At 36.8% G+C, this 15848-nt stretch overlaps 1 protein-coding gene across 1 annotated transcript in view; it reads right to left on the reverse strand.

Moving 5' to 3' along the window:
• LOC121415755 (autophagy-related protein 23-like) overlaps positions 1-15848 on the reverse strand; it is a 42165-nt gene that overhangs the window by 12671 nt on the left and 13646 nt on the right. Inside the window, exons 4-20 of the mRNA XM_041609084.1 lie at positions 14945-15167; positions 14222-14470; positions 13443-13648; positions 12703-12834; positions 12094-12186; positions 11280-11378; positions 9872-10132; positions 8740-8960; positions 8253-8412; positions 7405-7602; positions 5874-5998; positions 5038-5171; positions 4319-4575; positions 3240-3464; positions 2353-2457; positions 1582-1719; positions 644-826 (exon numbers count right to left, since the gene is read on the reverse strand). Of these exons, the coding sequence (XP_041465018.1) occupies positions 644-826; positions 1582-1719; positions 2353-2457; positions 3240-3464; positions 4319-4575; positions 5038-5171; positions 5874-5998; positions 7405-7602; positions 8253-8412; positions 8740-8960; positions 9872-10132; positions 11280-11378; positions 12094-12186; positions 12703-12834; positions 13443-13648; positions 14222-14470; positions 14945-15167 (3009 nt within the window). The remainder of the gene's footprint in view (positions 1-643; positions 827-1581; positions 1720-2352; positions 2458-3239; positions 3465-4318; positions 4576-5037; positions 5172-5873; positions 5999-7404; positions 7603-8252; positions 8413-8739; positions 8961-9871; positions 10133-11279; positions 11379-12093; positions 12187-12702; positions 12835-13442; positions 13649-14221; positions 14471-14944; positions 15168-15848) is intronic.

Raw genomic sequence — 15848 nt, forward strand, 5'->3', positions numbered from 1 at the left:
ATTTTCAGGAGATACTTTTCACAACTTACTGCAACTTTGGACAGGCTTTGACATTGCAATGAATGGATATTTTCCAGGGCTCCTTTTCTAGTTTCTGAGGCTCTTTCCCAGCCCCAGTGTATTTTTTCCCCTGGACTATGAAGATATTTGAAAGATTCCTTTTAATGTAATATATAACTTATTTGTTCAAGAGATTATACTTTCTAGGGATTGTTGCAGAAAAATTACTATTATTGTAACTTTGCCATCCAATGGTGATATCGATGAAATCATTGATTTTAGTTGCCTGTTTGTTTGTTCAAGAGGTATGTATTTGGGGCCTGCTGCAATAAAGTAACACCATTATGGTAACTTTGCCACTTAAAGGTAACTTCAATGAAATCCTTGATTCTGGTTGGCATTTGGGCATTGTTGCCATGGTATGGCAAAGTTAATATCAAGGAAACCTCTATGCAATGGAGCCCAGGTCTCTCTGTCTTGCACTAAAATGATTTCAAGGGAACAGAAACAAGAGCTATGCTTAGACTAGAAAGACAATTCAAAGATCCTAACAAAGACATCCAAAGCTTATCTTGCCCTTCTGTCATGACCTAGTTATCCTTGAATTATATTCCCTTCATAGCTTCCCCCACCACCTTCTCACCTTGGCTGCTCCAGCCTTGGCCCCTGCTCCTGCTCCAACTGCTGAGAGAGTTTTGACCTTCTTCTCCAGGACAGTGATCTGGTTCTTATTCTGCTCGAGCCTTTCATTGTATTTCTTCTCTGTGTTCGCTACTAGCTCCTTGGCATGCTTGTCTTTCTCAGCCATCTTGGCCTTCAGTGTTGCCTTTTATTGTGAAGAAAAGGAAGAACATTAACATCCTGTGGCTCTCAATTGTTTTTAAAAATTACACCAAAGCATCACCGATAGAAGCTACATCTTTGCAAACATAGTCTGAGGGAAAACCTTTATAAATGGTGCAAACATGTTGAGGATTTGCAATTATGGAGGAATTACATGAGATAGCTGGGACCCGTCTTACAAAGAGTTGTGATTAAACCAATCATCTTAACTATAGAAATCAATCAATGTCATGGTCTTGTAACTGATTGGATCAATCACAACTCTTTGTAAGATGGGGTACAGTTCATAAATCAACATTCTTATACACAAAGGAACATTCTATAGAATGCTGGAGGAAACATTCCTCTTATTAGGGTCGCCTAAACAAATTCATGAAGCACCATATAACAAAAACTTCATTGTAACGTAGCTTTTCAAGAGAATTTTGAACCCCAAAACAATCATAGGTCCTGAAATTAATTACAAATTCGCAATCAATTAATTGCTGGTGTGCTTTTTTGAAAGAAGAAGTTTAAATTGATTTGCTGTAATCAAAATACTTATATCAATTTCAAATTTGCAACAGAAATTTGCAATTGATTTCAAATATCTTTTAACACCCCAAAAGTTGGAAAGAGTGTGGTGTCTCTGTATAGGGTCTGTGAATATTTCAGAATTATCGTGATCAAAGCTGACACGGAACTAGCTAATCTAGACAAAGCTTCCCACATGATATGCTGTATCTATAACATTCATACCTGATGTTTCTTGTTGGCCTCCCTTTCTTTCTCTAAGAACTTCTGCGTACTGACAAAGTCCACATTGATCTTATTTGCTTCTGCTGTTTTGGCTATGGCCTCCTTCTGAGCAGCATCCCTTTCTCTCTCTAACTCTCTCTACGAGTTTAGGAGTAAAGAAACACATCAATAACATCCATTAGAGCATTCTTTTAAATGCACGGAGGGGTCACAAAGATTAAGTCTTGACTGACATTTGCATTTAAACTGTTGCGTGTGGTAGATAATACATCACCTCATTGGTGTGGCAAGCCCATGGGACGTGATGTACAGCTTGTTTTATCAATGAGATTAAAAATTGAATTATATGTGCCCGATGGCAATTATGACTGACTTTTAGTCTGACATAACACTTTGTGAACAACCTCTAGTTGTGGACATGATCACAAAATGATTTCCAACAAAATCATAAAAAGTGAAGAACATGATACATGTATTAAAATTAAGAATAAACTTGCAAGATTCCATTAAACAGTTGCCAAATTCCATTTTTTAACAGAGATCTAATCATTTTCATGTTGAAAATTTCATGTTGTAATGATTACATGTAGTTTCAGTTGAATAGACAACTTTTATTCAGGAATTTCACAACACACTGTATTGGAAATGTTTTCATTTTATCTGAACGCTTTTTTCTCTCTCTAATAATTTATTCAATATGCAAAATATTGCCAGTATTTAAGATGAAAAGAAACCATAATATTGTCTCCTAAAAGAGACCTATGCACTCACCACTCTGTCGTACAGACTGTTTATCTCTTTGGCAGTGTCAGGTGGGACATTCTTCAACTTTTCCTGTTCCAATGCCTCAATTTTCTTCTCATAATCAGAAATTTGCTGGAAAGAAGAGAATTAAACGTTTCCAGAATATGAATGAATATGAACATCGTGCACGAAGTGCTTCATGAGAGCTGTTGAAAAAATATTGTTGTAGTAGTGTGGTACATATAAATTGCATAGAATAATTGCTGTAAATAGCATACTGATAATGTGCCACAAGGTCCAATATACAAACACACACACATATACATCAGTGGGTTAAAAATAACAACACGAATTATGAATATAAAATATTTAGAAAATCAAATTGACTACAGATCTGATTTAGCACGAGCATGAACACATACTGGAAATTTGTAAAGTCACCTGAAACTAACAAACAGCTTCAGAAATCAGCCGAGTCACATCTACATGTACATAACTGCCAACCCTGATAGCCAAGTAAGATGAACAAATTACTAAAGAAACTTAATAAAAACATTCTAAAATTTCCTATTCAATACCACATACAAATTTTTCACAGAAATAGGAAAACGAGGGTGAAATTTGTAATTGTCTTTCTTCCCAAAATAGGAATATTTCTATTCAATAGAAACACTTGATGGGTATGCATATATGAAATGAAAACCAACAAAAAAACAAATATCAAATCAAGCCACAAGTTATATAATTATGTTTCCTTTGAGACCAGGGAAAAATAACTTTTTTAAAGACTACATTTTCAGCTCATGAGCCCAAACTTGCTACATTTTAACAGTAAACAATGGACCCTATAGGATTTAAGGGGCTCTTTTTCACTTTCCAGGGCTCTGGGGTAGCTACAGGTTGATTCATCCTACCTTGGTCTGCAGGGCCATCTCTGCGACCAATGCTGCTTTAGCCGCTTCCACCTTCGCATCCCCACCGGCGGAGTCATCGGCCTTCTCCGCCTTGAGTCTCTCGATCTCCTCCTCGAGGGACTCTACCTCCTCCTTGGTCTTTGAATGGGCTTCTTTCTCCTTCTGGAGCTCCTTCTCCAGGCTGTCCATCTTCACTTGAAGGGCAGTCACCTGACCACTCATACCCTGTGGTTATGAGAGGCGGAGGGATGGAGGACAGGAGAGGAGAGAAAAGATGAAGGAAAGGGAAGGAAAGATAGAGAGAGCAGAAGGTGGAGAGAAGGAAAAGAGAGATATGATTGAAATGCCAATTGTAAAAATGTCAATGAGAAAGAGATGCCAGATGGGTGGACTAGTAGCAGCTACACTATTGCTCATCAAAGGTGCATAATGATTCTCCATAATTTGTAGAAGTTAACAACAGCAAGTGACTTTGCTGAACAGTTTGCATTTGGTGATTCTTTTATATTCTTGATTTTTATAAAATTCCCTGTTCCCTATAAACCAGGTAATAAATACAAAAAACTGTAAAAACAGTCAGACGTGCAGCTACTTTTCTTAACCCGTGCTGAATTTCATGAAGGTTGAAGCACTGACAGGACGGCATTGTCTGACAGTTACATAGTAACAGTCAGAGACGACTGCAACTCAGCCAATCAAAAACTAAAGATAGGTTTTCAACCAATTATAGTTGTCAGATCTGGGGGCCTGTTACAGAAAGAGTCACGTTTAAACGCAAGTCAAAATATCAAGCGCAAGTCCCGAATAGAGGTGCTTCATTTGCTGAAAAATCAAGTTGCGCAAGATTTTTTGAGGTGCGTTTGATCGCAACTCTTTCTGCAACGGGCCCCAGAATGCTTGTTGGAAACCAAATTTTGATGAAATGCCATAATTCCCACTGAGTCAAATTACAAGAACTGTCTTTGACAAGCACCTGTCTTTAGATCATTTTTTTCTTGGATGGTGGATCGTATCAATCACAAGTTTTTGCAAGACAGGACTCATGTTTCAAAGTATAAGGAAGAAATGATTTTACTTACTTCCATATCATCATCATCCAGGTCAAGATTAGCCATGGCTAAAGCTGCAGCGGCTCCACTTCCAGCAGCTCCTCCTGATTCTTCAAGCTCCTTAATCTTAGCCTCCAGATCCTCTATCTTCTCCTCCATATCCTCCTTGGCGTCCTCCAGCTCCTTGTTGGAGTCTGTGAGGGACTCATTCTCCTCCTCGAGCTCCGTGATGCGGGCTTTCAGCTCCTCCATCTCTTCACTGGAGACACCTCCTTCTCCTCCACCTCCTGAAAATTATTTTTTATAGAGTCAAATTGTTCTTTTTATCAATTTTGTGTTATGTACAGGTTAAGACTTCATCAGAGTGGTTTCACCAGAAGGATCACATTTTGGGATAGCTCCTTAACTTTACATTAAGAGATTCCATGCTATTACAATGTTTATGGCAAACCGAATATCATTTCAACCTGTTGACTACTGATTTCTTTATGTCCCATAATAATAGCAGGGCCCACTGGGAGAACAGTTTTCAGAACTGAAGTGGCTACCCTGGGGAATTATGCTGTTTATATCATTATTATTAATATAGATTTCCAAAGGGAAAGCTATCATTTTTTTCAAGAAAATGATCACTAGAATTGGCAATGTGATGAAAAATACTAATGGCCATTTTCCCTTTCTGGTGTTAACCTCCTATATTCTAAAGTAAATAGTCTTTGAGTTGTATAATTTTATGTTAAGAATCTTACCAGCAACGATAACTTGTGGTGTTATCATCCCACCAAGCTCATCAGGTATCGCTCCAGTCTGTATCATACCAAGAGCTAGGATATCCATCTCGTTGGAAAGAACCTGCTGACTGGCTGCAGTGAGAGAGTCGCTTCTAAACAAGACAAGCAATGAACGTGATAAAGAAAAAGAAATGAATGCATCAAATTCAAATCCATTACAAAACAAAATTATTTTTCTTAATCTGAACCTTCTCTTTAATCTATTGAAAATGGGTATGTCCAAATAATTAATGATATCTCTGTGCAAATCGAGGATTTCTGCACAAATTCTACATTTAGGCCGTCCTAGAGGCCTGACCCCGATTCCTCATGAAGGGTGCTTTTTTTCAAGATGATTCTGGCAGATGCTGTCCACTCTTCAATGGAAGTGACCATACCACCCCTCAGTCCAAGGTGTTAACCTTTACATACCAACACCAAGGATCCCAACATACAGAGAAAGTGCCATACTCAGGTGAATTCAAAACTGTCAAAACAATCGCATTTGTGCCAACTGTATGCTAAGGATTCGGGTACATGAAATCAGCAATTCTACTTTTTAATTCACTGTTTAAGTACACGTTCAAGTGGTTTTTATATCTTACATCTATCACAACAACAAAAATTACAATGCAACAAAATAATCATTTACAAAGTAACTCACTGATATACAAATGAAAAATATTTGACATGATTTATAAACAGATGTATATATTTTTTTCAAAATTACCTAGACAGCATTCTTGGCCACAACATACAAGCATTACTCTACATGATTTTGTTTTAAACCTTAAACAAAAATGAAGTATACTTACCCATCTGGATCTTCTTTGGCTTTATCTTTCTGTTCTAGCAAGCCAGGTTTGGCAAGCTCAGCTTCTTCCAGTCTCGTTGCTACTCTTTCCTTTGGCGTGATTTCTTCATCATTTATTTCATGTACCTACACAGTTTCAAAGGAAGACAAATGATTCTATTAACAATCAAGCTCATGGTATAGGCCTGCAGAAATGCTATCAATGTAAAACTTACAATATGATATTTGCTCATTAAAAACAAAATCATCACAGCAGTACATGTACATCCAATCCTGTCTATGCGGGATCGACCTCTTTCAAACAATTCCTTTGGGTTTCTGCTTCATATGAAACGGTGGAATGCTCTCATGGCTTGAGTAATCATACAAGTGGAATGCCTCTGGCCGTCTCACCTGCATCACCAATTCAACATAGCAGCAGTGCTGACTTTGAAAACTACTATAACTCACACAAGATGTTCAGTGATACTTGGTTACTCTTATTTCCATGTTTTATGAATTAGACCAATACACTTACAGAGATAGGATGGTAATTCAACAAATACCCCCAATGCGACCAAAGTTCATTGATCTCACATGACCTTTGACCTTGATCATGTGACCTGAAACTTGCACAGGATATTCAGTGATACTTGATTACTCTTATGTTCAAGTTCCAAAGTCAGATCAATAAACTTGCAAAGTTATGATGGTAATTCAACAGATACCCCCATTATGGCCAAAGTTCATTGACCTTTGACCCTGGTCATGTGACCTAAGATGTGCACAGGATGTTCAGTGATACTTGACTACTCTTATGTCCAAGTTTTATAAACTAGACCAACATTCTTTCAAAGTTATGATGGTAATTCAACAAATACCCCCAATTCGGCCAAAGTTCATTGACCCTAAATGACCTTTGACCTTGATCATGTGACCTTAAACTTGCACAGGATATTCAGTGATACTTGATTACTATTATGTCCAAGTTTCATGAATCAGATCCAAAAATTTTTAAAGTTTTGATTGTAATTCAACAGATACCCCCAAATCGACCAAAGTTCATTGACCCTAAATGACCTTTGACCTTGGTCATGTGACGTGAAACTCATGCAGGATGTTTGGTGATACTTGATTAACCTTATGTCCAAGTTTAATGAACTAGGTCCATATATTTTCTAAGTTATGATGACATTTCAAAAACTTAACCTCAGGTTAAGATTTTGATGTTGATTCCCCCAACATGGTCTCAGTTCATTGGCCCTAAATGACCTTTGACCTTAGTCATGTGACATGAAACTCTAATAGGATCTTCATTAATACTTGATTAATCTTATGGAAAAGTTTCATGAACTAGGCTCATATACTTTCTAAGTTATGTATCATTTCAAAAACTTAACCTCAGGTTAAGATTTGATGTTGACGCCGCTGCCGGAAAAGAGGCGCCTATAGTCTCACTCTGCTATGCAGGTGAGACAAAAATGAAGATAAATGAAGAAAAACAAGATAAAATGTACAAAAAAGAATGAAAATTATATTGGTCGCTTGCTAACCTGTTTAAGAACTGCTTGAAGAACTAATCTCAGATTTCTCTCTTCCTTGTCATCCTTCTTAGATCTTGTCACGCTCGTTTTCTCCTTCTTTGCCTTCTTGATCTCTTTCTCCAGTCCCGTTACCTGAGCCTCAAGCTCTGCTATTCTCTTTTGCGCTACAGCAAGGGCTGCTACTGTTGTTGGATCGGGCACTGTCACCTGTCAAGAATATTAGTTTGAGCATTAAGTAATGTTTGGGAAGTTGAATAGCTTGTTTGATTTTAATTACTGCGGCATATTATCCTGTTAAGATAAAATAATTATGAAACAGGGGATGTTTCACAAAAAAGTTAAGGATGACTTAAGTATGACGTAACTTATGTATTGTGCAACTTTTGAGACCAAATAGCGATGTTCTGGAAAGCAAAAACGAAGTTATGCAACATTCTGTTATTGCATGTCAGACCAAAAGTTGCAGCAAAATAAGACTTCATGTGCAAATCCAATGCAAAATCTGTTTCCAGTTGAACTAAAAAAATAATGTCTCACTCTTTACAATTATAAAAGGCAAACATCTTCATGCTTTTTATAATTCAAAAAAGTGTTTTTAGAGACTTTGGGAAATACTGAATGGATAGGAATTCACTCATTTTCCTGAAAAAAAATCACAAAGTCATCAGAAATTTATCTTCAAATATAAAGAATTGACTGGATTATCATCAGAAATCCATTATCATGACAGAGGGACAATTAGGGAAAAATAGAAGACCTGTAGTTAAATTCTGCGCCAGCGTGTTCTTCTACATTTCTTATTCAGCTCGCCTTTCAGTGTATTCTCAAAAGTTCCCTACTGTGCCAAGATGGCTTACCTCTACAGTTTTGATGATCGGTTCTGGGGCACTGACAGGTTCTGGCTCAGGGATGTTACCTTCCTTGATAGCGGTCAGGGTCGTGACCTTTGACCCTAGGTCAGACTGCATGTTCTGGACCTCATCTAGTTGGGTCTGTAACTCTCTCACACTCATAGGCCTGAGAAAATAGCGAGAACACATTATTAACATTATCTATCATCATAACACTTGGCATGTTGTACATTACAAATATCATTTTCATCACATAAATATTCAAGGAATCAGGATCTGTAACGGAGATACATGTGATATTTCCAACTGCTTGTCACTTTTTATACATCGTTTTCAATAGACTAAAGTTAAGACTTGAATTTAGAATTGATCGTATCATTGACATCGTCATTGCCATCATATCGTTACCATCATTATTGTATTATGATCATTTATAAACACTAGAATAACTACCGTACAGAGAAGCACTTAACGTAATGTAAATCCCACTTACGTCTCCTCCTCTGTCGGCTCCCTGCCATTCTTCTCTTTGAAATCCTCCTCCCATTTGCTAATCTCTTCCGTCAACTCCTCCTCCTCCTGTCTCATCGTTTCTTGATCGTTCTTCAGACTCTCTATCTGATCATCCATCTTGTTACCATCCGATGCTACCTTGGCAACCATCTGAAACTGGGCTTCCAGCGAGGCATACTTGTTTTGCAGTATTACATATTCCTGTAAATTATAAGAGAGTATGCAAGCATCGAGAGTATGTTTAATAAATGCAAACTCTTTCCCCCAAAAAAAAGTAAACCACCAGCATCAAGGCCTTTACCATTGGACTCCTCCCCAAGAAGTAAAGACTAAATTTCATATAGCCAAACTAAATAAGAAAGAATTTATCAATTTTCTTTATTCACATGATGAATTCATTTAAACACAGTTGCAATTAAGATGAATTTAATAGATTAAAAAAAAATTAATCCATACATGTGCACTGAAAAATACAGATGGTGATGCAATTTAGCACAACATGGAGGGTGGGGATCAGATACATAATACAGTAAATCTGTCAATAAAGACCACAAAGGCGTTTTCCTCAAGTACTTTCTATAGACAGGTATGACTGCAGTACTATCAACACTGGAGTTTCATGACAGACTATACCTTGTCTAACGTTTGATGACTTATACGTGTTGCCACTAATGTGAGAAACAAGGGCAAGGAATAGGCTTGCATGCTTATGTATGAAAACAAGAAGTTGTATGGATTTTATTATGATCAATTTGGAATAAATATCATTCAAAGCTTCTGATCTGCTTTTGAATATTTTATTGTAAAGCTCAAATTTTAATTCTGGTCAACTTAATGTTGGTTATGACCCTGGCAATACCAACCACCTATTACAAGCACACAGAAAAGCAACATCTGAGGAATACAGTCAGCAAGATTTGTATTCAAAATCAGGGTTCAATTCCCAGCCTTTGAGTCGTCCCAAGCAAGGTATCCCTGAGCACTGCTCTTTTATCAAACCTGTACATCGCATAAATGAAAATCCCTCGAGATGAGATATATTGTGATAGATGTGTAATGTAGATGTGTTTATAAAAAAAATTAAAAATATAGAGACTTGATTCACCACTCACCTTCTGTGATTCAATATATTTCTCTTGCATCTCTGCCTTCTCATCTTGAAGTCGCTGCCTCTCCTCTTCCCCGAGACCGCCTCCACCCATGACCACTGGAACAGGAGCAACATCTACCCTCGTTGAGGACCTTGATGAGGACCTCTCGACTCCTGCAACGACTGGCACCACCGTATCTCCCGAGGAGGACTTCAATGCCTCAAGTTCTGCACGAAGTCGCTTCACCTCCTCCTTCTCACTCTGAAGCTCATCTTGGATGATCTGTTAGATCAGATATCAAGACCATTGAAATTAAAATCTTGCATCATGGATTGCCAATTCAAAGAGTATAAAGATTAGCATAAGTGTTATTCAGGAATGGCACAGCATTCTGCAGTGTAATTTTTTTATTGAGGGGGGGGGGTAATATTTTTAGCAACCAATTAAATTGAATATCTATTTTTGCACAATATATCTGTATACAAATATTTACTCTACATTATTGACTGTAAAGTTAGCACGAATTCATGATCTAATGATATGTGTTCTCTTCCTTGATGAAATACAACAAAACGTTGATATCTTGAAAGCCAATTTGCTCCTGATTGAAAAGTCTCTCTGCAACAGTGCTCAGGGGAGTGTTTCATGAAAAGACTTGTCGGATAATTTATCTGGAAAATCGGACATTGACCATAGCAGTCAGACTCCTGTGCTTATCAAGGAGAGTTGTCAGATGTAAGAGCTTGCCAGACAACATCAGAGAGTTTCATGAAGCAATTCGTCAGAGAAAAATCACTGGCCAATTTGCTCTATCCAATCAGATGCAAGGATTAGCATTAGCTTAAAACAATAATCAGTGAAAATCACACTTTGTTAATAAAAAGCTCTCCTTCACAAAACACTCCTGGGGTTGTTTCATAAAGCTGTTTGTAAGTTAAGAGCGACTTTAAGAACAACTGGTGATCCTTTCTTACGCGCAAAACCATCGCTAATGAATATACCATTTGCCATAAGAAAGGATCACCAGTCGTTCTTAAAGTCGCTCTTAACTTACGAACAGCTTTATGAAACACCCACCTGGGGTTGTTTCATAAAGCTGTTTGTAAGTTAACGGTAACTTTAAGAAAGACCGGTGATCCTTTCTCACACGCTAACCCAACACCAATGAACAGTTTGGTGTATACCACTTACCACTAGAAAGGATCACCAGTCATTCTTAAAGTTGCTCTTAACTTACAAGCAGTATTTCATAAAACTGTAAGTTACAAGCAACTTTACGAAAGACTGGTGACCCTTTCTTTGGAACGGAATCAACATCAATGAAAATCTCATGTGAGTCTTTCCACACAAGAAAGGATCAACAGTGGTTGTAAAGTCGCCCGTAACTCACAAAAATAAAACAAATAAATAAATTAGTGAGATATCTTGCCTTCTTTTCTTCATTTGATTCCTCTAATTCCTTCTTGGTGGCAGTGACCTGTTGGTGTTCTTTATCTGTTTGATGAGTCAAGGAACTTCTTAATTCTTCCTGCAAAATAAACATTAGAAAGAAACTTTAATTTTCACAAATCTGGGGGGAAAAAATGACTCTGAAATTCCAAATTCTTAGCTATTTTGGAAGAACCTTTCTCATCACGACAGTAGCATCTGGTGAATAACACATTAGCCAAATTTTGAACGAATGTAAAGATATTTTTTTTTATTTATTCACAAGGTCACAATGTCAAAGTCGGTCATCTATTGTAGAATATAAAATGGTCCTTGAAACTTTATAACTGCAAGCTACTGATTGCCTGAAAATGGAATATTTCTCCATATTCAGTTTCTAATTGTGCATTCTTCATTCTGCATGTTCTTGTTCTTCATATTGTATCTGTTTTTATTTGTACATAGTTTGTTTTGTGAAATTTTCAGTGCAATTTTCTTTACAAAATTGTGCATTCTTAACATACATTTAGTTATTCTTACTGTACATTCTTTGGATTGTAATGCACATTCCTCATTGTAATGCTTGGTGTCATTCTTTGAATTGCAATTCTGTATTGTAATTTGTTGTAGTCCTCATCATAATTCTTAACATACTCTTTTATGTCGTATTGTACATGATATAATTGTCCCTTCTTTGAAATGCACTATCATGTTATTATTCTTTGAAGGTACTTTGCTGGTATTCTTATTGTACATTTTGAACTACAAATTCCTAATTACAATTTTATATAACACCATTTTCATAGTAATCTTACCTTTTCTTTTTCCAGCCTTTCGATCTCAACCTTGTTGATTATAAGCAATCTCTTCTTCTCTTTCATTAATTCTCTGTTTCGTTGACTCAAACTCTAAAAACAAATAAAAAAGGATACTATAAATATCATTACCATCTTCATGCTCATTTACCAAATTTAGTATTCACCATCTTCATAGAAAATAGTTTGTATCGTTTGTCAAGATATCTGGAGAAACAAATCTTTTAGGCTGTTATTACTTCCCTTTATTGTTAACAAATGTATACTATGTGAAAGACTTTAAAAAAATATTTACAATAAGATTTAAATTTGTCTATATGTTGTATATATCTAAACATTGTTACAATGTGATTATTATTATTATGTGAAATTATATTTATTCAAAATTTGAAAGAGAAGATTTAACATCATCAGCCCACCTAATACATATTCGACGATGACATCTATTTTCACAAATATTGCTAAAATTCACAGTTCAGTAACTTCATCATTTTCTATCAGGTTTTGATGGAATTTTCAGCGTTTTACTTGGTGAAAGTTACTCTATTTACTTAGAAATTATCAATTTCAGCCCGTAGTACCCCTTTTAATGAAGCAACCCCATCTTACCGTCAGAGTTTGTTCCCAGTATGATTTGTGACTGTCTAGTTCCTTCCGATGCACTTCGATCACCTGTCTGAAGGTCACGACCTTTTCTTTGTACTGAGATCTCAGATTGATGACAAACACATTGAATTGATCCTAATAGAAAAAGTATGATAAAAATATACTTAAATAGTAATGAGGCTACGCCATACACTCCCAATATGTACTCCGACAGATACAAACATTTAGCTTTAATAGGGTTGACAGGACATGAAAGAATGAATCAGGATTAAAACAAATGTTCAACTGCAACATGGGAAGAGCATGTGGAAGCATCATGGTTTAGCAGTTCTGACTCTCGCCTTATAAACAGAGGGTCATGTTTTCGAATCCCAACATAGGTTTGATGTCCTTTCCTTTTGTTCTTACAAAATCCAATGAATATCTCAGATGTAGGATACAATTACATATAGATACAGTGCCAAAGTGTCACCTTGAAGTATTCAAGAAGTTGTCACTAACTATTCAGTCGGTCCATCTACACTTTGAACAATAGAAAGTGAATCTGTATACACTACATCAATTGCTTATGATATACATGCAGTAATTTTGTAAATGCTCAGTACCTTCTTTGCCCATTACTTATTCTATGCACAAGTATGTTTATTAATTGATTTGATTGCTTTGGGGGACTGTTTAGCAAGATTATGCTGCCGACTTATTCATTATGGACATAAATGAAACTGAATTTGAATTCAACATACCTGTGTTTGATCTTCAATCTGTCTGTAGTTGTCCTGAATTTCATGAACTATGCGGATGTGATTGCCCTTCATCTTCTTCATATCTTCCATCACCCTCGCAATGCAGTCCCTTGCGTAGATAAATGGGACGTAAGCTTGCTGCTCGTGTTCCATCTGAGGAGGGTTCATACGGGAACGAGATGTCGTGGACACAAGGCTACGATTGTCTGCGAAGAGGAAAGGAAGGGCAAATTTAAAAACAAGTAGAGATATAGCTATATTTTTAAAAAGTATTTTTCAAATTTATTTTGAAATCAAGTACAGATGGTTCCATGACATTTGCTCCAGCAACAATTGCTCTGCTGCAATAACGGCATGGCCAACTTCAACCCTACATTTAACACTATACCCTATCCTAAGCTAACATAAAATGCTGATGCAACCCTAACCCTATATTTGAGACGAAATAAAGCCCGCAGCAATTGTCGCTGGAGCAAATGTTGTGTCACCAGTACAGATAATACGGTATGTATACAGTTCTATTTCTATAACCATTGGGACAGAAGGCTCATTGTTACAGATATTATGTTATCTATTTCTGCAATACAAGTACTACATCCCCTTACATGAAAATTATATCTACTGTCTAAGTGTATTTCCGTTCAGCTTTCCAACCGAAAGATAACAATATGCAGACCCTAGAATTTATATGCATATTTCTATTGCTTTCACAACCATTTGCATCTGGCTAAAATCCACAATGCTTCTAGCTAAATCACCAAATTATAACAAGCAATCACCTTCTTCATGCCTTGCACTCGTCGATGGCATAAGAGCCGGTGACCTATGACCTTCTGTGACACCGTTCATCCTGTGGTCCTCTGATGCTTCCTTGACGCTGATGACAGAGTGCATGCTTGGAACACTTCCAGAGTGTCCTCCCTCGCCAGGAGTGCGTGTCCTAGAGCTGGTTCGGGTATTCTTCGCAGTTTTGGGACGATGACGTCCTGTATCATCGTTGAGGTCAGCCATGCTTTGATCACTCCAAGCTGTTTAAGTGTAAATAATATTATGTGTTCATTAAGTGTTCATAATATTGCAATGAAATGAAAAAAATTGTCAGGTCTTTCTGTTATTGCCCGCAATCATATAATTGATTCATTAGGGCAACTGTACTTGAAAATTAACTTGACCTTCTGAAAAAAAATTGCCGGGGACCATATGCTGTAATGTCAGATAGAACTGTTTTTTCACCCTAATTTTATTGCGGTTTTTTGATAAAATTTCAAAAGTAGATATTAAGTTTCAAAATCATATTCATGTATAACTTCAATTTTCTTGTTAATACGTAACTTCACTGAATCATTGAAAATTCTGAAATGATGTCACTCTTTTTTTATGATCTCCATTAATTGCTTGGTGGTTTAAAGGTTGTCAGTATATAATCTTTCAATTTCAGTTAACAAATCACTCCTTTCCTTAAAAAGAAATAAACTATAAAAAAAAATTAATTGCTAACAAACCTTCCATAGGCTCTGGAGTACGACGCATCAAATCAGCGTTTGGCAGTTCCTCCTCTGTGGGCATGACCTTTGACTTCTTTTTACCCATAATGCCATCCAGAGGACTTAATCTTCCACTGCTTGGAGTTGTGGGCCTATCCAACAGGTTCCCAGGGCTAGGGGCCCGCGGTGAGATTGGCCTACTTCCTGGGATAGTGGCCCTCGGTGAAACTGGACGATTTTCCTGTGACAAAAGAGAGGAGAAACAAAAATATACAGCCATATTGTGCAAGAAGATTTCATTCCTTTTTTATTATTTGAACATTGCATAATCGTGTATTAGGGTAGCCAATTCAAAATAAGAAGTGATATTCCTTAAGTCCAAAAAATACACATAAAATCCACTGAGGGCATTGGCAGCGGAAGCCAAAAACTTAGAGGGGTCCACCTAAAATTATGGGATGGACACAGGTAAAAACTTTGAAAAGAAAAAAAAAAAGGAAAAAAAGTTACCAGCCACAATTTTAGGGGGGGACCACTACAACTTTTCGACAAGCAAAAAAAAAGAGGTTATCAACAATGGCCTATGACTGAGGGTAATATACAGTCATATACAAGGCGTATTTAGCCACTTTAGTCGTCTTTCTCAGACATACAAATATAATGAATGATTGAAATCGGGTCTCTCCTTCACCAATGTACCAACAAAAACCACTGTATGAAAACAAGCTGCATGCAGTTTGCTTTGCTGAACAAGGACAAGTCTTCAATAAAACTGTTCTAATGTGCCCCAGGGATCTAGATTAAGATGGATACAGTGCCCTACAAATAAAAATATTATTACAATTCATTATTTTCAATCAATACTGACTTCCAAAACAGTAAATATCCATTTAAGAATTGTTATATAGTTTTATCAAAGTTT

This window comes from Lytechinus variegatus, chromosome 5 (assembly GCF_018143015.1).
Source record: "Lytechinus variegatus isolate NC3 chromosome 5, Lvar_3.0, whole genome shotgun sequence".
In the NCBI taxonomy this organism is placed as follows: domain Eukaryota; kingdom Metazoa; phylum Echinodermata; class Echinoidea; order Temnopleuroida; family Toxopneustidae; genus Lytechinus; species Lytechinus variegatus.